Source organism: Antedon mediterranea, chromosome 7 (genome assembly GCF_964355755.1).
Source record: "Antedon mediterranea chromosome 7, ecAntMedi1.1, whole genome shotgun sequence".
NCBI lineage: Eukaryota > Metazoa > Echinodermata > Crinoidea > Comatulida > Antedonidae > Antedon > Antedon mediterranea.
In genome coordinates this window covers 1,856,418-1,878,488 of record NC_092676.1, presented here as the reverse complement: position 1 = coordinate 1,878,488, position 22,071 = coordinate 1,856,418, and the positions used below count along the sequence as shown (strand labels likewise).

At 34.8% G+C, this 22,071-nt stretch overlaps 3 protein-coding genes across 4 annotated transcripts in view; 2 read left to right on the top strand and 1 right to left on the bottom strand.

Moving 5' to 3' along the window:
- Positions 1 to 8,017: 8,017 nt before the first annotated feature.
- LOC140054496 (uncharacterized) lies at positions 8,018 to 10,361 on the top strand. Its single transcript, XM_072099503.1, has one exon. The coding sequence runs from the start codon at positions 8,067 to 8,069 to the stop codon at positions 10,149 to 10,151; it is 2,085 nt and encodes a 694-aa protein (XP_071955604.1). The 5' UTR covers positions 8,018 to 8,066; the 3' UTR covers positions 10,152 to 10,361.
- A 512-nt stretch (positions 10,362 to 10,873) lies between these two features.
- LOC140054497 (trafficking protein particle complex subunit 3-like) lies at positions 10,874 to 14,020 on the bottom strand. The gene is made up of 5 exons (XM_072099504.1): positions 13,930 to 14,020; positions 13,396 to 13,493; positions 12,957 to 13,056; positions 12,420 to 12,602; positions 10,874 to 12,102 (listed from the first exon to the last, which is right to left on the bottom strand). Exons 1-5 carry the CDS (start codon positions 13,969 to 13,971, stop codon positions 11,983 to 11,985), a joined length of 543 nt encoding a protein of 180 aa, XP_071955605.1. The 5' UTR covers positions 13,972 to 14,020; the 3' UTR covers positions 10,874 to 11,982.
- Positions 14,021 to 14,300: 280 nt separating this feature from the next.
- Positions 14,301 to 22,071, top strand: part of LOC140053873 (CNK3/IPCEF1 fusion protein-like) — a 34,116-nt gene continuing 26,345 nt past the window's right edge. For both annotated transcript variants that reach the window (XM_072098606.1, XM_072098605.1), the window contains exons 1-6: positions 14,301 to 14,454; positions 16,619 to 16,782; positions 17,226 to 17,443; positions 18,778 to 18,907; positions 20,773 to 20,892; positions 21,926 to 21,988. In XM_072098606.1, coding sequence (XP_071954707.1) covers positions 14,388 to 14,454; positions 16,619 to 16,782; positions 17,226 to 17,443; positions 18,778 to 18,907; positions 20,773 to 20,892; positions 21,926 to 21,988 — 762 coding nt within the window. In that variant the 5' untranslated portion in view covers positions 14,301 to 14,387. The remainder of the gene's footprint in view (positions 14,455 to 16,618; positions 16,783 to 17,225; positions 17,444 to 18,777; positions 18,908 to 20,772; positions 20,893 to 21,925; positions 21,989 to 22,071) is intronic.

Sequence of the window (22,071 nt, the reverse complement as noted above, 5' to 3'; positions counted from 1 at the left end):
AGGCACTCTTTGGTGGGAGGGTGCAACCAGTTTAGAAGATACTTCGAGATATTTCATACGGGTTGATAATTGGAATTCTAGACTGTGGTATAACATTGGGTTTTCATTCTATGCGAGTCCATCTTACAATGACGTTCAACTCACGTGTGAAGCTGTGTTTTCTGATGGCATGTCACATGACTGTGTTGTGGGACCTTTCAATATTTTATATATACCTATAGTGCGTGTAACCATGACACCAAGCACTGTACGAGACGGAGACGAGGTTGCGCTGACGTGTGAATCAAACGCTAATCCGTTCGCAAGCCAGCACGAATGGTATATAAACGGTTATCTAGTTGATGAAACAGAAGGATATATTGTGCAAGGAAAACGACTTTACATACCAAATGTTGATAAAACAAAGCATGATTTGCTTATTATTGGTTGCTTTGCCATAAATTCTTTAGGAAGAGGTAAAAATAGCGTACGCCTACTCGTAGAAAATAGCTTAAAGTACGTGGGACCTATGGTGTCTGGAATACTTGTTGGTATTATTTTGATAGCTGGTTTGATTTTATATCTTTCGACTAGAAACAAAAAGTCTTTACGTGTGTTTTTGAGAACTTGTGCCAGAGCGTCGTTTAAATGGCAGAATGAATATACTGTCAAGCCAGACGATGATCAAAATGAACTATTTGTGATGAATAATTACAGAAGACGTTCTCGTAGAATGCCTCCCATAGTTTTGCAGAAGTACCACAGGCCTTCGGATAGAGATTCAGACGAAGCAAGGAGCACCTCGATAACATCAGGTCGAGAAACTACCTTATCAATATCTAGTACAGATTCGAAGGAATTGTATAGTGCCACCGAAGCATCCACGTCTGGTATTTACCTTAGTGAAAGGACACCATCAACTCGTTCTGGACTATTATCGAATTCATCCAGTACATCACCAGTTAGTTATGAAGAAAATGCGAGTCTTGTTTACGATGAAGTGGTTATAAAACAAGCGGACATTTACATCATAGGAGAAAAAGGCAAAGTGAAAAATAAAAAATCTAGTGGAGGTCAGTCTACGGTACTTAGAGGTCCAAAAATGAAAAACACAGATTCAAAATCTAAACAAGGTAGTAACAAGTATGTTTTGGACTTTAAAGAAACTGGAAACACAAGTGATAAATCTTTAGACAGATGGTCAGTTAAAGATATCACCTTTGAAGAGTTAGATGAAAGAGTATCGGTAACAACTTCAGAAAGAATCGCAGACGATAATATCGATAGGCCAGTGTCTAGCCGATATAACAAATCTAAAACCGCCAAAACCGGACGCAGACCACCAGTGCGTGACACTACGCAAACAATTCATCACGATAGTACGCGTGCGTTGTGGAACAACGCTGGTTTTGTACCGATTTCTTCAAAAGCGTCGAACTCTGGTAAAATACGACCTCATGGCATTTATGTCAAGAAACACCAAAAAGCTATAGGAAGTCTTTATAATCAACTTAATGTTAAAAATGTAAAACAAAAACGATCTTATATTGTGAACGTTGTCAATAACAAAGAGAGCGTTCCCCCAGCAAACCGTTATCAAAATGACGCAACACAATTTTGATAAAAGAAAAGTTATTATTATTATTATTATTATTATTATTGTTAGTGTTATTATTATTATTATTATTATTATTATAAACTAAAGAAAACTGTATTAATCGAAACCACTGACTCTCAGGTAGAAAGCCACTGTGAGACAAGAACTTTGTTCTCCAAAGAATTGGAACCTTCTGCTTTGATATTTGTCATTATCACTTTTAATGGTTAATTTCGACAATAAAATAATGTAAACACTTATTGGGCTTACGAGAAAAATGCGTCAAAGTTTCAGCCTTTGGATTCTCACAAAACCAACAGATTTTAAGCCTAAGTAAAACGTATTAGGCCTAAGACAAAAAGGTTTCATTCTTTTGAATTGATTTTGAGCCTAAATAAAACATTTGAAATTGTTACAAACATGCGTAGATAAATCGAATAATATTTGGTACTGTGACGTGCCAATCAACCTACATTTTTTCAGTTAAAAATTAAAATTATGACACACATGGTCATCTGGTATGCCATATTGACGCTCCATACCATACGGGCGTTCCATACCATACATGGACGGTAATCATATCATGTTACCTGAGTTTGGTGGGAACCTACCATTTTCTGACATGGAAGGTGAAGAAGATTAGCATCTTATCCGGTAAAAACATTATCATTTCCTACATTATTGTATTTTATCACTTGCATGTCTGTAGGCCTATCCCACGTCAATCAACATCAATGCCCTGTAGTGTTGAGTGATCTTCCATTTTGAAACAGTAGACCTACTTCAATTTTGAAATGGTACCTTCATCTAATTAAACTTTGTTAAGTAGCTACGTCGTTTCATGGTCACAAAATTTAGATAGTTTTTCATCTTTTCCAAAAAAGGCAGATTAGTATACTTTTCTGTTTGTAAATTATGTAAATGCTAGCAAACTAAACATGGATGTTGTACTATATTCGACACCTATTACCAACAATATACTGTTGTACTGATTAGATATAGAATGGTTAACATCCACTAAAGACAGGTGGTTCAAGTGAGGGTTGTCTAAGGTCGGCCGGCCGCCCCGCCTCCTCCTTGCTCCTGGCGAGGATTTCGAAGAGTTACCGGCGACGGAGGACGCCACTGGCCATGGTATCCGACGTTTCCCACTCACCTGCCCCGGAGCTCCTTGAATTGCTGAAGACACCTTTTGTATACATTTTTTTCTCTTCACTTAAAAATAAATAAAATGCTTACATGCAATAATGCTCTCACCCAACCAATCTATTTTTGTCAACAAAGTCTAAGTAAAACTTATTAGGCCTAAGAGAAAATTAGGTTTCATTCTTTGAATGCTCACAAACTAATTGATTTTAAGCCTAAATAATGTGAAATTGTTACAAACATGCGTAGATTGTGACGTGCGGATCAACCTACATTTTTTCTAGTATGCCATATTGACGCTCCATACCATACGGGCGTTCCATACCATACATGCGCGGTAATCATTATCATGTTACCTAAGTTTGGTGGGAACCTACCATTTTCTGACATGGAAGGTGATAGTGAAGAAGATTAGCTGAACATCTTTTCCAGTAAAAACATTACGATGTCCTACATTATTGTGTTAGGGTTTTTCACTTGCCTGACGTGTCTGTACCCCACTAGACTTGCCCCAAGTCTGTATTTTCTTTTTTATTTATTTGTTTTTATTGCGACCGCGATTTTTGTCTCAAAATACAGACTTGTGAAACGCGTATAGAAATCGATTTGTAGACCGCAAACGTCCGATAAGAATGACGTAGGTAATCATACCGTATTTGGCTATATGGGGCGGGCGGTATGTAAATATGGATTTCGAATCAACCAATGATCATCTTGTTTCAAAATGAAAAAGTGCTGAATGTACGAGACGAGACTGTTGATAAAATCGTGTTGCCAAGTTGTTTTTTTATTAATTGTTTAGTCATTGGCCTAGGCCTCTTTCGTAGGTCCTACTCAACTCGCACGTATGACCTGCCAAATAAAACGCCAATAAAGTAGGCCTACATGCCACCGGCACACAACAAAGCTACACCACACACTACACAGAACAGGACAGGGTCTGGGTGGGAATTAAATCAAATTATCTCCGCGTAATAAATGATCCATTCAATGTTTGATTTGCGGAGAAGCAGCCTATCTTATCAAGACGAGTTTTCATGTTCTTGGGAAAAATCCCATCAAATGTTTACCAAACTACTAGCCATATAAAATCATTTCTAGCCTTCAGAAACTTTCATCAATGTACCAAGTACACGTTGTCTAAACGTAACATAGCGCATGCGCACCATCTTAGTTGTTGAGTCTTTGAACTTCTGAAATATGAATATTAAAACGGTGTACGAGTGAGTAGCCAATCGCATGCAGCTGAAACTAGTCAACCGGATAATCGTATGCACCAAGAATTCTTGGTGTCAAACCACGTGACTTGTGCGTGTTTCCCCAGACGGAGTATCCAAAATCAAGTAGTATACGTATGAAACGCCACTCGAAATACGCTCATCAAAATCTGTTATCACATTTAAAACTAAACTCAAAACTCATCTCTTCAGAGAAGCATAATCGCACGCTACTACTTGCACTGATCTTGGAAAACACAGCGCTTTGAAACCTTTGTCTCTTGCGCTTTATAAATGTTATTTATTATTATTATTATTATGTGCCAAAATATTTATCTTTTTACTAATATTAAGACAAAACTCCGTCTGGAACCCAGACTAGTACCCCACGTCAATTAACACCATTGAGTAACGACGATCTTTCATTTTGAAATGGTAGGCCTTATTCAATTTTGAAATGGTACCTTCATCTGATTAAATTTACTCGTTTCATGGTCACAACATTTAGATAGTATTTTTTTTTTCCCAAAAAGGCAGATATTATTTATACTTTTCTGTTTGTAAAATATGTAGGCCTAAAACAAAGATAAATGCTTTGTAGGTCTAATAAGAATGAACTAAACATGGATGCTGTTCTCATTCGACACCTATTACCAACAATATGCACATGTAGTGATTATATATAGAATGGTTAACATTCAATAGACTCAGGTGGTTCAGGTGGCATTTACGAGAGTTCCGAAAAGCTTGTAAGGTGTCTAGTGGCCGCTCCTGTGCGGTGTTTGGTAGGCGGAAGGATACGACGAATACCAGAGGGCGTTCGGCGTCAACTCCCGTCACCCACATTTCCGTCAGGCCTTAAAGGAGGACACAGGACGAAGAGAGGTTTGTTCTAGCTTGGATCATTGAAACCACTTTTTTTCTCTTCTACTAAAATGCTTACATGCAATTAATCCTCTCAACCAATTTATTTTTGTCAAGAAAATAAATAAAATGACATTTGATTATACCTCATCTCTTTTTATGTGTCCGTCGTACCCCGCGTCAATCAACGTTAATTATGCCATTTTGAGTAACGATAATCTTGAATTCTTGTTAACATTTGTTAATACAGTAAGCCATTTCATGTTCACACAAAAGATATTTTTCCAATTTTTCTAAAGGCAGATATTATTTATACATTTCTATTTGTAAAATGTGCAAAAAACTTCATAATTAATTGCTGTACATTCGAATGAAAGATTATTATTATTTAATAAGTATTAAATTCAACACCTATTTACCAACAAAATACACCTTTAATGCCTATAAATAGAATGATTAACGTTGAATAAAGTCAGGTGGTTCAAGTGACATTTACGAGAGTATTGGAAAGATTGTAAGGTGTCCTAGTCGGCCGCTCCTGGTGGCATCAAAACTCAGGATTTCCCCTTCTGCTGGCATACAACCACGTCACTAGCTAGGATAGGACGTATGCGTTCTGCATGCACCAAGCAAGAATAAAAGCCGATTCCACCAGGCCTTAAAGGAGGACACAAGGTGAGAAGGTTTGGACTAGTTTGTCACTTGGATCACTGAAACCATTTTTGTAGAAAATTGTTAAAAAATGCATACAACATTCCTCTCACCCAACCAATCTGGCAGCAATAAATAATTGACAAATAATTATTATAACATTTTTAGATGATAAGATAAAAACACAAACCATTTTCCATTTCAATGTTTGTTTGCCAAATGTAGAATACTGATGTAAAATAAAGATTTCTTCTTTGTCCTGTTTAATGTGTAGTAGGCATATTTGGTAATATTAATTATATGAGTGGAATAGTATTACACAGGCGCAATCTTATGTTGTGAACGTTGTCAATTACAACAGAGTGTGCTGCGAACCAAAACAACTTTGATAACAAATTTTGATAAAATAAACGTTTGCTATTTTTAAATAATGTTATATAGTCATTGCCTATAATAACAATATACTGCATCATATGTTGTGAAACCTCTAATAAGCGCTGTACATCGAAACTAAGAGAGAAACAATGCCATGTGAATGTGATAGGATGCGCTCTCGCCAGGGTAGGTCTAAATTGAACTCTGGTCAGCACCAGTTGTGTCTCGGTCATCCAGAGATCGTAAATATTGGCAAAATATAATCTAGTATACATAAAGACGTTTAAAGTAAATAAAAGAAGTTTAGTCTTATAAATCAAATATCAGTTAGCGTACTCTGTTTATGTCGTATTTGCCTTTCCATACCTTTACTGTTAAAACTACGAAAGCCTATTCGTGCCACTCTATAGCAAACATTATTATCGAATTATTAGCTATGTAGACATTTCTGACGTATGAAAAAGAAGTTGAAATGTATTATTTCGATATTAGGTTGTATTCGATAAATATTTTATATTTTTTTATTTTAAACATTTTTTTTGTGGACATGCACTCCATCCGTCTTCTATTGAACCTCGTAATATCTACATAATTGATAATTGCACAGAAAATTTCCTACACTAGTAGATATTTCCGGTTAAAAACCGACTCTATACTAGTGAGTAAGTTGAGAACATTTAAATTTGTTTTCTTGTACTACTATAATTATTATACTATCCAAATGTATTGAGCCTGATTAAGTAGGTTACTATTGTGTGGGACCCAAGTTTTAAACCTATGTGACTTCCCTTTGTTTGGAATGGTCCATTCTGACTTTTAACATTATATAATTGTTTCCTATAGGCCTACACCGAAAATGATTAAGAGTTAATATAAGTTATGTTCTTATATTTAATAATGTGTGTTTTAACAAAAGGAGACATTGGGTTACTTTCTAAAATTATCAAAAATATTATTTATTTAATAAACAGAACATGTTTAAAATGTAGGCTAGGTTTATGAATATTATGTAATGTATTCAACACCAATGCGGCAACAATACAATGTTATTTATATTTATATAGAATACAGTCACATAATGCTGTATAGGTGATCTGAGTGGTTTTGCTGTCGTCTGTGCGTCCGCTTCCTGGCGGATCCGTGTTCCAGCGGCAGGTTTTGACTGACATCACGTGTCGATTGCAGTAGGGCCCTCTGTCTTCAGCGCAGATGTCAACCCTGACCCGTCGTAGAGCATCGGCCCTTCCAGGCCTCGGAGGTTACAGAATACAGAAATCGGATCGCTGAAATATATTTTTCATCCCTGACATTTTATTGTTTAAATTATCACCTTCAATTGTGTTAATGTGCTGTATTTTCCCAATCTGTTGATGTACCGAGGTATGGCACACCCAGCACGCAATACATTGACGTTCCATACCCGTGGCGCGCACTCATTACTGTTGCCTAGGAGTTTGATGGAACCTACCATTATTGATGGAGGAGGAATGAAGAAGATCACCGGAATTATAAATTGTCTTGGTAACTTTACCACGTCACATTATTGTTGTAATGATCAAAAAATGTTCATCTTTTCCAAAAAGGAAGGCAGATTATATCTTTCTGTTGGAAATGCAAATTCAACACGCAGGCCAATATAGCCTACACTACATTTTGAAACTAATCTGTTTTATAAGTAGGCCTATAAGAAAATATACGCTCCTCCTACGTAATGAGTTCGTTTTGAGGACGCACGGAATTCTGGTGTACCCATGGAGGTATAAAATAACTGCCTCAATGGTCTGCCTACTGTGTGAGAGAGTTATATGCAATTATATTTTACAATTGGCCTATTGACACAAATGTCTTATGTATACACATGCAGACATTACGGAAATCAATAAAGCCCTTTGCTTTGTTCCACTCGCTTTAAAACACCTTTCGAAAAGGTTATTATTAAGTTCGTTTTTTATCCGACAGTAGTTATTTGGGGTGTATGCGATATTAATTTTATTTTGAATTTAAAAAAAAACAACAATGAAATAGAAAAAATGTGAAATATTTTAGAGATCTAAAGAATTGATTCTTTTCAAAATGTCTGTCATATTCAACCGTTGAACATTTTTCGCACTGCTGTTGTTTAGAAGCTAATCAATACTAAGTTGGTTTGCCATGGCAATAAACGCTATAGCGTCATCCCCTACCGCCATTCGTCATGGATCGCTTGTCTCAGCCTTTTCATTCAAACAAATGATGAAATGTTACCTAAATACAGTGGTTTTTATAGGATTAGAAAACGGAGAAAGATAGATAATTACATCGAAGAATCAAAATGCTGTATTACGAACTGTTTTTTATTTCTGATAGTAATGCTATGCCTAAAGATAGGCCTAACGTCAGGTGGCTTAGACGTCTTCCCTGACAGCATCAACATAGCAGAAGAGGACACGCTATATATTATGTGTACATTCACACCAAGTACTGTTATTAGTAAGAAATATCTGCTACAATGGTCTTTTGGAACTATTACAGCCGTCGAAGGAGGCACGATTCCACGCCAGTGGCAGGTATTCGGCGGGTACGAATCGGGAAGTTACGACTTGCGAATACCGTTCGTTTCTGCTGACGACGCTGGCGTTTACGTATGCGCGTTAGTGGATGACGAGAACGGTGTTCTTGAAAGTGTCAGTATGACTGTTAGTGTCACACCAATTCCTATAAGTAATTTCCCAACATGTTTGATAAGCAGAACTGGAACTGTGTTACTTGATGAGCAATTAGACGTTGTGTGTGCTTTTAAACAGGCGTCTCTATCAGGTGAAAAGTTAGAGCTAAAACAGAAAACTTCCACAGGGTTTGAAACATTAGCAATGAGCTCGACAACTTATACCGCAAGTGAGTACACCATAAACCTTAAAATGACGCTTAATTTACAACGAGATCACCATGAAGCTGAGTATGCATGCTTTGCTTCTGGTGGAGGTCTTGAGGTACAAACATCATGCTTATTCCAACCATTACACGTTAGTTTCAGACCCTATGTCAATCTGGATCCGATACTGGCTGTTATCTCTAACCAGAATGACGTCATATCATTTACTTGTTCTGCCATAGATGCGTACCCAGTTAACGTCACATTCACATGGTTCATGGCAGGTAACATTATTAGCACAAGTTCAGATAGATTTTCAATAAGAACAATTTCAAGTGTGTCGAACGAACTTACAATATATCAAATTATCAGCGCAGACGACGGTACGAATGTTGTCTGCGAAATCGAGAACGCAATTGGAGCGTCAATTGCTACCGGAAGGATTCGATTTGAAAATGAAGGAGACAATACTGCTGAATCATCAGAAAGTGACTGGTACTTAATTTTGATTATAGGATGTTTGGGAATAGGAGGTTTAATGTTAATAATTATTTGTAATGTTTACTTTAAGAAAAAGCGTGAACAAAATCAAAATAAAACGCATGCTGCCAATAAGAACATACCTCCAAAACAGCAGCAGCAAGTCTTTACCGTCGATCGACGCCCGTACTCACAACGGTATGTCAACGTTAGTGGTTTGAGAGGCAGTGAATACGTTACAAGAGCCATTCGTGGTGACCTTACGGAAACCCCGTCCTCCTCTACACGCCGCAAACATCGATATTCCAGCGAGAGCACTCGTCCATTGACTGACAGTGGACATTCATCTTTGAGGACAAGTCCAGAAGCTAATAACTCGTCTAGTACACATAGGAGTGCTACACGTAATCGTCATCACAGATCGAAAGTCCCACATATATCGCAGTACAACAACAACCACAGCAGACACAGACAACATAAATATCAGCGAAATTCGTCCACCGATAAAATGCGTAATTTGGCTTCATACCACCATCGCAGAAGAGATAGAGTACACCCGAACTCAAACAACGCTAGTGATGTAATAGGTGCATCATCTCAACAGAATTTATACAAGAAACGGAAAACTCGAGGTGAAAGAGATCGGATAAGAAGCAAAACAACAACACCAAGGGATCCGAGAAGAATACCTATTCAAGGTAACCAAACCGGTCAACAATCGAACAAAGTCGTGCCACCAATAGATACAACAGATGGAAGAGGAAGCAGTAATATACAACATAGTGTACCACCGGTGAATGATGCAGCTACTGCAAGAGATATACCTGCAGCAAGTGTGCCTAATAACGTCCAACAATCTCCTATATCTCAAGCAAGCACCATTGTATATGCAGAAATCAACCAATGTAGTCCACGATCAGAGGAACCAATTCGTGGTGAAAGTGAACTACATTCTGATGCTGACCATGTTGTTCAGATTGAAGACAATTAAAGATATACACATTATATATTTTGTAAAAGGGAGGAATTCAAAATCTTTGGGCCAATATATTTTAATGCTGCTGTAAATACTTTAAATGTGCCAAGTATATTACTTGTACATTATAAACGGACTTCTTGAAATTTGTAAGATTCAGGATTTTATCATAACGAAATATGGAGTTTGGCATTCTAGACATTAAAAAAATGGAAAGTAACAGAATTAATGAAAAAATGTAGTTTTATTCCGTTTTTATAATAATATTGGTCTCATTGTTTGGTAAAATGTGTTGCGTATGATTCTACTAAGGCAACTGAGCACACCTGACCAAGATACTTGTAACAGTCCTTTGATCTTATGTCTGGCTGCGACAAATACCAACAGTACTGTACTATGTACATATTCTACGCGGTGTCTGTTAAGGGGCGTGTAACTGATCGTGTCGCAGCCACAGATAAACACTTTGATCAGGGAGTTGATAACAACTCGTCCCTGCTTTGATTTTTGGGGCTATAAGCATTATGTTGTTATTGCCTTGGTTCTACCAATAGAGGGCGACCTTTAAAAAATCATCAACTGGGGAAACTTAAAATATTTGTACATTTAATAGTAGTCTGGGCTCCAGACGGAGTTTTGTCTTAATATTAGTAAAAATATAAATATTTTTGCACATATGGCGTTTCATACGTGTATTACTTGAGTTTGGATACTCAGAGAAAATCGCGGTCGAAATAAAAACAAATAAATATAAAAAAAGACAATAAATACAGACTTGGGGCAAGTCTAATTTAATAGTAATATCATTAAAATGATTATTCTATTATAAACCGTATATTTAGTGTTTTTTTATATAAATTCGAATATTAAATATATGTGTATATGTGCAAGCGCTGCTCTTTAAATTTAGAAGTAAGCTTAGACAATTCTAAACCTACTACTAGGCTTATAACAATATAACTATAATGTAGACTTGACCATTTATCTTTTATTTTTACTTTTCTCCAAATACAATCGGAAAAACAATATTTTACATAATTATAATATTTTATATGTTTTTTTTTTGCATTTACATATTTATTAAAATGGTGACATCTTAAATAAAACAGAATGAGGGAGGAATAATCATATTATTGATTTTTGTTTTAAAAACAGAAAGAGATTTAACTTTACTATTAATGATAAATATGATCTTCTAGTTTTCTTTATTTTCTTACTTATTTTAAATAAAATGACATCCTCAATTTGTTGTGGAAGAATCCTGAAATTTTTGAGCATTTGGGAAATTTCAAACCACATAAATAAATATACATCTTAATCCCAGCCATTTTGGGTGTGGTCTTAACCATTTTAGGTGTGGTCGCAACCATTTTAGGTGAGGTCTCAATCATCAGTAGTGCAGTTTAATGCATTTTGGATGTGGTCTAAACCATTTTGGATGTGGTCTCAACCATTTTGGATGTGGTCTCAACCATTTTAGGTGTGGTTCCAACCATATTAGATGAGATTGGGTGTGGTCTCAATCATCACTAGTGCAGTTTAAACCATTTTGGGTGTGGTCTCAAATCATCACTAGTGCTGTTTCAACCATTTTGGGTGTGGTCTCAATCATCAATAGTGCTGTTTAAACCATTTTGGGTGTGGTCTCAAATCATCACTAGTGCTGCATTTTGGGTGTGGTTTCATCATCAGTACACACCCATTTTACAAATCTTAGGTGCACAACTGGTTTTAATAATTGGGGTATTATATACTATAGTAATGCACATATTAGGTAAAGTGCAATAATCATAGTACAAATAATGATAATATAGTTGAGTTGTTGAGAGGTAACACTTCATTCACCTCACTCCTCTCCTGCTGGGAGTGCATCTTCTAACCGTTTGATAAATTTTACTTTAATTTCTGTCTGGTTATCTCCTTTAAGTACATCTTGAACAAATCGTACATTTACTTCCATTTGGACCTGAAAAACAATTATGATCCAAAAATTAAAAAAATTGAAGAATCTTTACTCCAATCCAATGTCAGAAGCAATTCAGAATGTCTGTCTCGTATCTCACTTTACAGTACAACACATAGGCATAAGCTCTGTCTACACTATCAAACTTTATGTGAAACAAATGTGATGTGTGCCTATATATGGACATGTCATATCACTACCATATTTGGGTATATCACTACCATGTTTGGGCACATCACACTTTTTTTTGTCAAATTGTTTGATAGTGTAGACAGAGCTATAGAATGGTTCTACTTTGATTGTAAATTTCTGTTGCTTACCATTTCACAAGCACCTCTAATTACACCACATAATAAATTGGAATAATTAAGGTTGTTGTGCTCCTCAGGTAGCTCCACAAAATCTGTGAGTGGGTTGTTGTCCAATATGAGAGAAAATTCATCGCCACCGGCACTCCAATTTGCCACTGTTGGTGTTATACCCAGGAACATCTTAAAACCATTCTAAAAAACAAAAATAATTAAATGAGAATTATTCCATCTGAATAATATCCTCATCATCTAAGATGGAGCTCACAATGCAATGCCATAGTCCTTTGTTCATCATCTGAATTGGTAGATCATGAATACATTTTTCAACACATTCTTCTTAAGCTCTGTCTACACTATCAAACTAGTTTGACAAAAAAGGTGTGATGTGTCCAAATAGTAGTGATATGACATCATCATGTCCATATATGGGCACATCACATTTTTTTGTCACATAAAGTTTGATAGTGTAGACAGAGCTTACTATAGATGGATGGAAAATATTATATTAAATGTATCTACACCTATGTTAAATGTGTAACTACTTACTTTTGCGATTACATCCGCTGTTTCTCTAAAATCATGGCACCTTCCAACGTTTGAACGAGAAAGAAAATCTTCTACTAGTCGTACACCAATATTGTAACCCCTATATCGAGATTGTAAAGATAGATACAAAAAGATAGTAGAGAAGTCCTTGCAGGGGGTGAAATTCTTAAGGTTTTTTTGACCCACCAATAAAGCTCTGTCTAACACTATCAAATTTTATGTGAGGTGCACATATATGGACATGATGATGTCATATCACAACCGTATTTGGGCACATCACACTTTTTTTGTCAAAGGAGTTTGATAGTGTAGACAGAGCTTTACAGGCTGCTTATTTCTGAGGTATATTACTGTAAGAAATCCACCTCAGTAATAAGTACATGTATGTAATATTTAATTACTGTAATTAGTAGTATGGTGTTTGATGTTTTCTTCTTACATTTTATCAAGTTGTTTGTTGACTTCTTCATCACTTTCATAGTCTTTGACAAGTTGTGCTACAAGAGATCCATATGTAAGGGTGAATAGTTCTTGACTCTATTAAAACAAAATAAAAATTGTTGAAGTTAAATGATTCAATAAGTACAATATAAATTACCATTGGGCAAAGAAAAACCCATATAGTTACATAGTCATAATAGTAGAATCTAAATGTTAAAAAATCTATCTAGCCTAGGCTAGCTCTAGGACATATAATCTACCTATTATTAATATTACATTCCTGCTTAGGTGCTTCTAAAATAAATTATAGCTAAAGAGTGCAGGGCTAGGCCTGGGTTAGTAGGACGCTTACTCAGATTCTATCCGGTTAACTGCAGCTGGTCCACTGCAACTAAAAATGAAGCGTACCACATTATTGTATTGGATATGCTAGGCCTAACTAAAAAGCAACGAATTAGTTATAAAATCGTGCAAACATCGTAATTATAAAATAATACCTGAATAACCTAGGCTATAAAGCTGCAATACATACCACTTTTTTGGAGTCTGTTGTTCTGCTACCTTGTCTTGACATGTTTATATCTGTTTGAGGCTAGGCTAAGCCTTGATACTCAACTTTTCATTTCACAGACTAAAAACACGACAAAAAAAACATACGATCAACCATTGTTGGGAAGGGTAGTGATGGCGTAAGTATATTCAAACAATACTTATAAAATGGTATGAATAATACATTAATGATCAATATATTTAATAAATTCTATAGTTATTATAGAAAATATCCTAATATGCAAATTTATTTATCTTAGCATTGTAATCATAAAAATATAAAGCAGTTACCCCTTTTTTTACTAAATGGACTCTCCCATGACAAAAGGAAATGATGGCTCGTCCCAAGTTCACAAATCGTTGGAACCAGCAGAGTGTGAGTTTTGTGAAAGTGAATTAAATAATTTATAGACAACATTTTCGGTATGATTGTTGTATGCGATGGCATGGATTCAAATTGTGAACATACCTAATTGGACGGTCCAAGATGTTCAAGAATGGATGAAAGGTAATAACGCTTTCTTTATTTGTTGGTATGGTGTTTGTGGGGTGTTTCCTCAAGCCAAAAGTTTGTGTTCTGGATATACGAATGAGCAGCCGTAAGAGGCTGCCTGAGGTACCTACAAACTTGACTGATTTATCACCTCTAGAGACACGACCCTGGCCTGGAAGAGTCAACAATACTCATCAAAAACAACCCGGAAGTTATTGTATGAGAGCTTAGTTTAGAAATTTTTAACAACTTTTAGAGTCTAATATTTTTTTATTCAATATTACAATAAGCAAGTTTATGCTAATTAACAGGTGGTTTTGTGTTACAAACAAACCAAACATTTATTGAACAAAACTTATAATTTATATAAGTTTATATAAGAAATGTATTATTTATGACAGTCATAAACAAGACATTTACAAATACAATTAAAATTTCACAGATTGCTGCCGAATAATCTGATAGTGATTAAATATTTATTTATTTAAAAACAATATGGTATGAAATGATTGAACCAGATGGATGTCAATATACTTATATAGTACCATTATTACTGATGATAATTAAAAATATTTATTTAGATATGTTTTTGATAAAGGGTGGGGTTGGATGGATCTACTATACATACAGTACATTTAAACCATAAATTTACTGTGTATGTAGATCTGGTCAACAACTTCCCAAAAAAAAAAAAATGTAATCCTTGGTACTGTATACTTTGTAACCCGCCCACCTTCTCAACTAAAAATTCCAAAGAGATTAGAATCTTCTGTTTTTACTGTACTATTTTTATGTTTTTTTAAATAATATTACTGTAAATATTTGGTGATTGAGCCTATTTAAAAAAATGTATATACAGTACATAAACTATCTTTTGTTGGCTTAAAGTTTCTTAGCCTTGACAGTTTTGCTTTCACGCATCGATGCAAACGCGATTGTTTTCGTCGGTTCTGTGATATTTGTTTAATTTCATTGAATTGATTGAGTGAGTGATTCATAAAAATTGTCTGAATCACTCTACCAGAATGGGCCTTGTCTTTTCTGGTTTGGTTGCCCACAGTTTAAAACTGAATCACTCTACCAGAATGGGCCTTGTCTTTTCTGGTTTGGTTGCCCACAGTTTAAAACTGAATCACTCTACCAGAATGGGCCTTGTCTTTTCTGGTTTGGTTGCCCACAGTTTAAAACTGAATCACTCTACCAGAATGGGCCTTGTCTTTTCTGGTTTGGTTGCCCACAGTTTAAAACTGAATCACTCTACCAGAATGGGCTTACTGTCCACATACAGTAGTAATTGGGATCTATATTAGTCAATAAAATCAGACAAAAGTTTCAGAATTGATTTGTTTATCTTAGAATCTATTGAATACAATGGAATCTAAATACTGTTGTTTTAATGCTTTTCATCTTTGTCCCTTCTGATCTGCAACACAAATAATTTATTGTTTATGGTATCAGAGTTATAAAAAAACATTTATTTTGTTAAAACTAAGCATGATTGTTTTGCTCTCTAATAGTATGAAGTAAATTTGTTTCAAACAATGCAATCAATATACAATCAACTCCTTTACTCCGGACACTCTGGTGGGATTTTCTACAAAGTTGGGATTTTTCTCAAATTGTTTGGTTTAACACAGTGTTTGGTTTTCAAAAAAATGTTTTTTAAAGAATAAATATTTGGGGAGTTGACTGTACACCATAAGGTGCCAGGAGTTTGCCTATATTCTCAATCTGTACTTTTAACACTGATTCAAACTGCTGACCTACAGTAATTGCATGACAAACTTTTGACATGGAATTTATTTAACCTTATTTATAGAGGGTGACCCTTAAACAGGGTATTCTTACAATCAAGGGGCCTTCATTATGAGTTATGTGTCTGTATGTGACAATGGCACTAGTAGTGGTACACTAGTATACTAGATAAAAGAATCTTGTAAACACTAAATTTACAAATATTGTGAAAAGTTTGTTTGTTTTTTGAGTGTACAATGTTTAAAAAAGTAATGAATGGCTTTAGTTATCTTGTTATCTTTTTTTTTGGGATCCTTCATTTGACCAGAAACTTGTTTTCTTTTTTTACTGGGTCCTCAATAAGGTATTAATTGTATTATGTTTTGCCATTATTGAAACTAATAAATGAAAAATAATAATCAATTACTTATAATTCTGCTGACAGGATTGGACGATGACTTACAGTGTTATCGTGGCACGTTTGAAGACAACCAAGTCAATGGAACAAGATTGTTATCTACGTCTGCTGAAGACTTAGAAGATCTTAACATTCAGAAAATAGGCCATCAAGAACTTCTACTGGAAGCCATTTGTCTTCTGCATGATTTAGTAGGTTTCTTCCCATACAAGCCATACTGTAGGCTAGGTCTTAGTACGGTGAGAAAATTGGAAGATAGACCAACACAGTCAATGTTTTTGTTACCAAATTTATCAAAAATAAATGTCCTGGTGTCTCCTGAACAGGGGTTTTTCAAGGGGGGCGTCTCTTAGCCTGTTATTGGAAGTTGTTTTGTTAGCAATGGCGGATCCGGGAAATTGAAGTAGGAGGGCCCCAGGGTCTAAAAATTGTGAAATGAGGGTCTCCTATCTTTTGCATTACAATTTGCAAAACCCATCTCCCGGGATCTTCCCCATCTGCCCCTGTGTTGGCTGTGCATTGAATAAAACAATAATAAAGTAAATATACTAACTGAAAATAGAAAAACCAAAAACAACGAAAGTTTATGTAATACACCTGATTAAATTGTCACTTTATTTTTCCTATCACACAGAATTACAACTTGCCCACTGACACACTGCAGTCTGTGACACTCTCCTTGAGTTGCAACGCCAAACACTTACACAGCGTGGTCTCCAAACGACAACAGGAACGGGAAGGCTCCAGAGTCGACGAACAGTTTTTTAGAACAGATGGGTTAACATCGGACGTATTAACATTTGTCACTCATGTGATAACATCAGCAAAACTGCTTATTTCATGGCTAGATCGGTAGGAACATTAAACAACATTTTAATATTGAACATTAAACATTTACATATGGACACATAAAGTTTGTAAATGTAGGCAGTGTAGTGTTTATGTTTTGTTCTTAGTTATGCTCTCTGAGAATTTTTTTGTGCAGAAAAACAATTAAAAACAAACCTAAAACACACAAATAAAAATAATATTAAAACATCTACAAGAAATTGAAATTTATACACATTAAAGATTAACAGATTCAAAAAATTAAATATATAAAATCAAATATTATTTATATAACAATGTAATCATTGAATGTACTTTACACTTGTGGCTACACATTTTATAATAAGTAACACATTAATCAACTGAGCATTTTATTGTTGACACATTTGTTTATTTAATATGAGATAGTGACTTTTATTATTTAACAATTTCCTTATGACGAATGTCACAATTTTAACATTAATTATTATCAGTGTAGTACTTATATAGCTCCTTATATAAAAAAATATGAAAAATTCAACAGGAAAAAAGATAAAATATGGGATTATTATGAGAAAGAAATGATAGTTGTTGTGGTTATGATGTAATGTAAAGGTAATATGTTGAATGCATTAACCTTCGAAGTACTTATAAAACAGTAATACCATTTAGCAGTTGAAATGAAAAGTACTTATTTCTCTTGGGATTTTCCTTTAGTGTTCTAATAAATTATCCAAAATAGACACCATATAGTAAATCACTAATAACAAAACTCAAACAGCTTTTTATTCTGTATCAGTTTGATTCTTGTAAACGTCAAATTATTGTTTACCGACAAAAGGTGTATCTGTGTGTTGTTAATCCGAGCTATTCTGTATATTTTGCCAATATTTGAAATACCATGGTTATTGGCGTGTATAAATATATAATGAAACCTTCGTTTATACAATGAAATATAGCATAATAGAATTTGTGTTATCACTACTGACTCTTTAAAAGGATAATATATACCTGTAACTACTAACTTACTATATAAAGTAGGCCTGCTCTCTCTCACTTAGTATTAGTAGGGCTATAATGAAATATTCATATGCTGGCTGTTTGATATTTATCTTATGTAAATGTGTTTTTTATGATGAATATGTCATTACTATGGTATTGTACTGTACCCCACACCCAGGCAAAGTTTTGTCAAATCAAATTATTTTTTTGTGGCAAAAGTTGGCAGATTTGGAGATTAATATACCCATATACCCAATATTTGTATGTGACATATTAAACACTTATATATATCCATACAAATGTTAGGTTTTTTTCTATATGATATTATATTATTTTAAACTTTATTGAATAATCTTAGAAAATATTTGTATTTTCAGGCTTCCATTCTGCGGAAATCCTGAATACATCGCAGTTCGAAATAAAGTATTGGAACATGTGATGAAACTAAATTCCTTTTCTCAACTCACTGGCGATGCAGCAATTGTTGAACGTGCAATATTAACCACGGTATGTTGCGACCAAATCAAGAACACCCCCTACCACACAATGGGACAGTCCACTTTTCTATTGAGCATATCCAAACGTACCACCGGCATTTCATTTTTTTTAATTTAAAGGATGTTTTTAATATATAACATTTCTCAATATTAATGTACACAAGGTTTGTTGTCAGTTATTGACCTTTGATCTCTGTACTTTAGAATATCATTATCATGCTCTTGTATTCTGTACATATAAATGAGTCTGATTTTAATTTTTATATAAACCATTTGCATGCAGTTTGCAATGTACATAAATGTATAAAGATATCTGTAATATTTCAGTCTAACTCTGCAATTTAATAATACCAGTCACAATCAACTAGATAAGCTTATAACAGTAAATACATAGCCTATGTAAATACGTGAATGTGATTGGTTGAAACTGCATCACATGACTACCGCTGCTGGAAATATATATTTCCTCGAACAAAATATCATCTTATATTACATAGCCTATGTAAATACGTGAACGTGATTGGTTGAAACTGCATCACATGACTACCGCTGCGAGGATCGTAAATCGTATATATCCTCGAGTCCAATGATATTGACTGAGTAATTTTTGCGTAATTATCGTGTCCCCTGTCATTAAACATATAAAATCCAGCAAATTCTCGAGTACGATGATATTGACTGTGTAATTTTCGTGTGGCAACACTCGCGTTTGCCGATAAATAAACAAAAGTCATCACTGGGTCTTGAACTCGCGATGAAATTGTCACTCTATCACAAGACAACGCTTCATGCGCTGCGCCACAGAACTTGCTTGAAGAAATTAATCAACTAAACTATTTAAACTATGAATACATAGCGCCCTCATTTGTTATTAGTCCTCCCTAGATGTGATGAAAGACCGTTTGTGATTGGTTAATACGCACTGTAGTAACCGATACGCGCGCGACGCACTGAACATCCGGTGATTCGGCTCGATCGACGAAGAAGATGAATTATTATTTATTCGGCCTACCTGATAATAATATTATTATTAATGTAGGCGTATTGATGGAAATTCTTCTGTTATTATTTAAACGACCTAGGCTAGTGAATATTTTATTGCGAAGGAATTATTAATTAGTAATTAGCTGTATATTTTTCTTTGAAAGGTACTGTAAGGTGTCTGGGCAGCTTGTTTACATACAATACAAAAAGGAGGCCTAGCCTAGCTACCCAACCCAGCAGATATTCTAGGCCTACTTGTTGTTGGCTATATGTACTGTAATATAACAGATATCGCCTTTTATATCGGTAAAATATAAGATATGACATCCCTTCGGGAATGATATTAAGTTCTCTGGAATTATATATTCCCTCGAACATAATATTATTCCCTCTGGGATGTCAAATCTTATATTTACCCTCTAAGCAGTCAATATCTGTATAATATTTAACATCTTAGCAGGCAATATCTGTATAATATAATATCTCTTCACCATTAGTGATAATATAATAATGTTAATGTAAAGCTTTGTCTACTATCAAACAAAAAAAGTGTGATGTGACCAAATAAGGTAGTGATATGACATCATCATTTACATAATATGTAAATATATATATATTATATGGTCTCTTAACATTTTTCTGTCACATAAAGTTTGATAGTGTAGATAGAGCTTTATGGTGAAGTAATGACTGATTTTATTAATAATAATGTCAATTTCATTTAAAAAACTTGTGCCAATTAGACTATGGACTTCTACCAAGCCATAGGTAGGTAAATTGCTATAGACAACCAATGCTAATTACAACATAATGCTACTTTTACTGATAGTTATTACAATGACTTTTATTAAGAATTAACAATTGATTTTCAATATTTGTTTTTTTCCCCAGAGTAAAGAGCTGTTAAGTTTGAGCGAAGTGTTTATCCGAAACGCATGTGATCCTTTGGTAATACAACCAGCATATATTGAGTTAGTAACATTGAGGAAATCCACCAGTGATGTCCAACTGGTAAGCCTACACTATTATTAGCAATGACTTGACTTAAGAGATTGCAGCCCCATCGTCTCAGATGGTTTATGTGTTTGTTTGTTTGTTTTATCTTTATACTGGGTGACCTCTTCAGTCAAAGACTGATCTCCCAGAGGGCCCAGTTGGTGATCAGTGGCTGTGATGTACTAATGCACCGGGGTAACCCCCTACTCGTCTCGAAAGATGTACTAGGTTCTTTAAAGTGCACACGAGCAAGTTGTGTACACTGGACCTACGGTTTATAGTCCTTATCCGAGAAGACTCGTTCTACCACCAGAACCATGGAGTGAGTGAGCCTCGAACCCCTGCCGATGTTATGGCTACGTGATTACGGTTCCACTGTCTTAACCGCTCGGCCACTCACTCACTCACTGTGAAGCATTCTGATGATAGAAACAATTATTTTGATAAACTTAACTTGGCTTGGGTTCATTGTCCTCAATACAAAATACATAATAAATAATAAAAGATAATGCAATTGAACAAAATGTTAGTAAAAAGTTGATGCGAAAAGCTAAATCAAAACAATAAAGTAAAACAGCCAAAAAAGTTAGCAGAGCTTTCGGGCAACACTAGCCCTTCATCAGTGCAAGTGAAGGAATTTGAATAACGTCATAGTATAAGAGCTGGCAAGTGCTGCCTGGACAGGAATAAAAGAAATATAACAAAATATATAATAATAATAATATAATAATATACTTCATAACTTCGATCGATTTAAAATTTAGGTAACGAGATATATTTAATAATAATTTAAGGGTCTTTGTATAAAAGGTTGTTTGGCATTAAAACCCCTTTAGGTCCATTTTCCATTTAATTACAATTTACATATATTTATCAATAGATTCCAATTTGGTCTGACAAATTTACTAATTTATAAAATAGTAGAATTACAAATCAGTTGCTTATAAAATGTATACTAATTATAAAATAAACCATAGTTTGGATGGGTGAGATGGAATGGATGAGAAAAACCAAATTTTCATATTAAATAAAAATGTTTATTTTGTAGGGGTTGTACATTAAGACGTCAACACTGGATGGCATTCATTATATAACAGAAACAAAAAGAGGAGTAAGTCTATTTCATTTTTCATTTCATCTTTTTATTTCGGAATACCATGGTGACATAATATATCCATAGCAAGAGAGAAAACC

Coding starts and splice junctions, on each gene's coding strand:
- LOC140054497 (XM_072099504.1), bottom strand. CDS start 13,971: ATGTCAAGACAAGGTAGCAGAACAACAGACTCCAAAAAAGTG. Junction 13,057..13,395: donor AACAAACAACTTGATAAAAT/GTAAGAAGAAAA, acceptor ATCTCGATATAG/GGGTTACAATATTGGTGTAC. Junction 12,603..12,956: donor CAGCGGATGTAATCGCAAAA/GTAAGTAGTTAC, acceptor TTTGTTTTTTAG/AATGGTTTTAAGATGTTCCT.
- LOC140054496 (XM_072099503.1), top strand. CDS start 8,067: ATGTTACCTAAATACAGTGGTTTTTATAGGATTAGAAAACGGAGAAAG.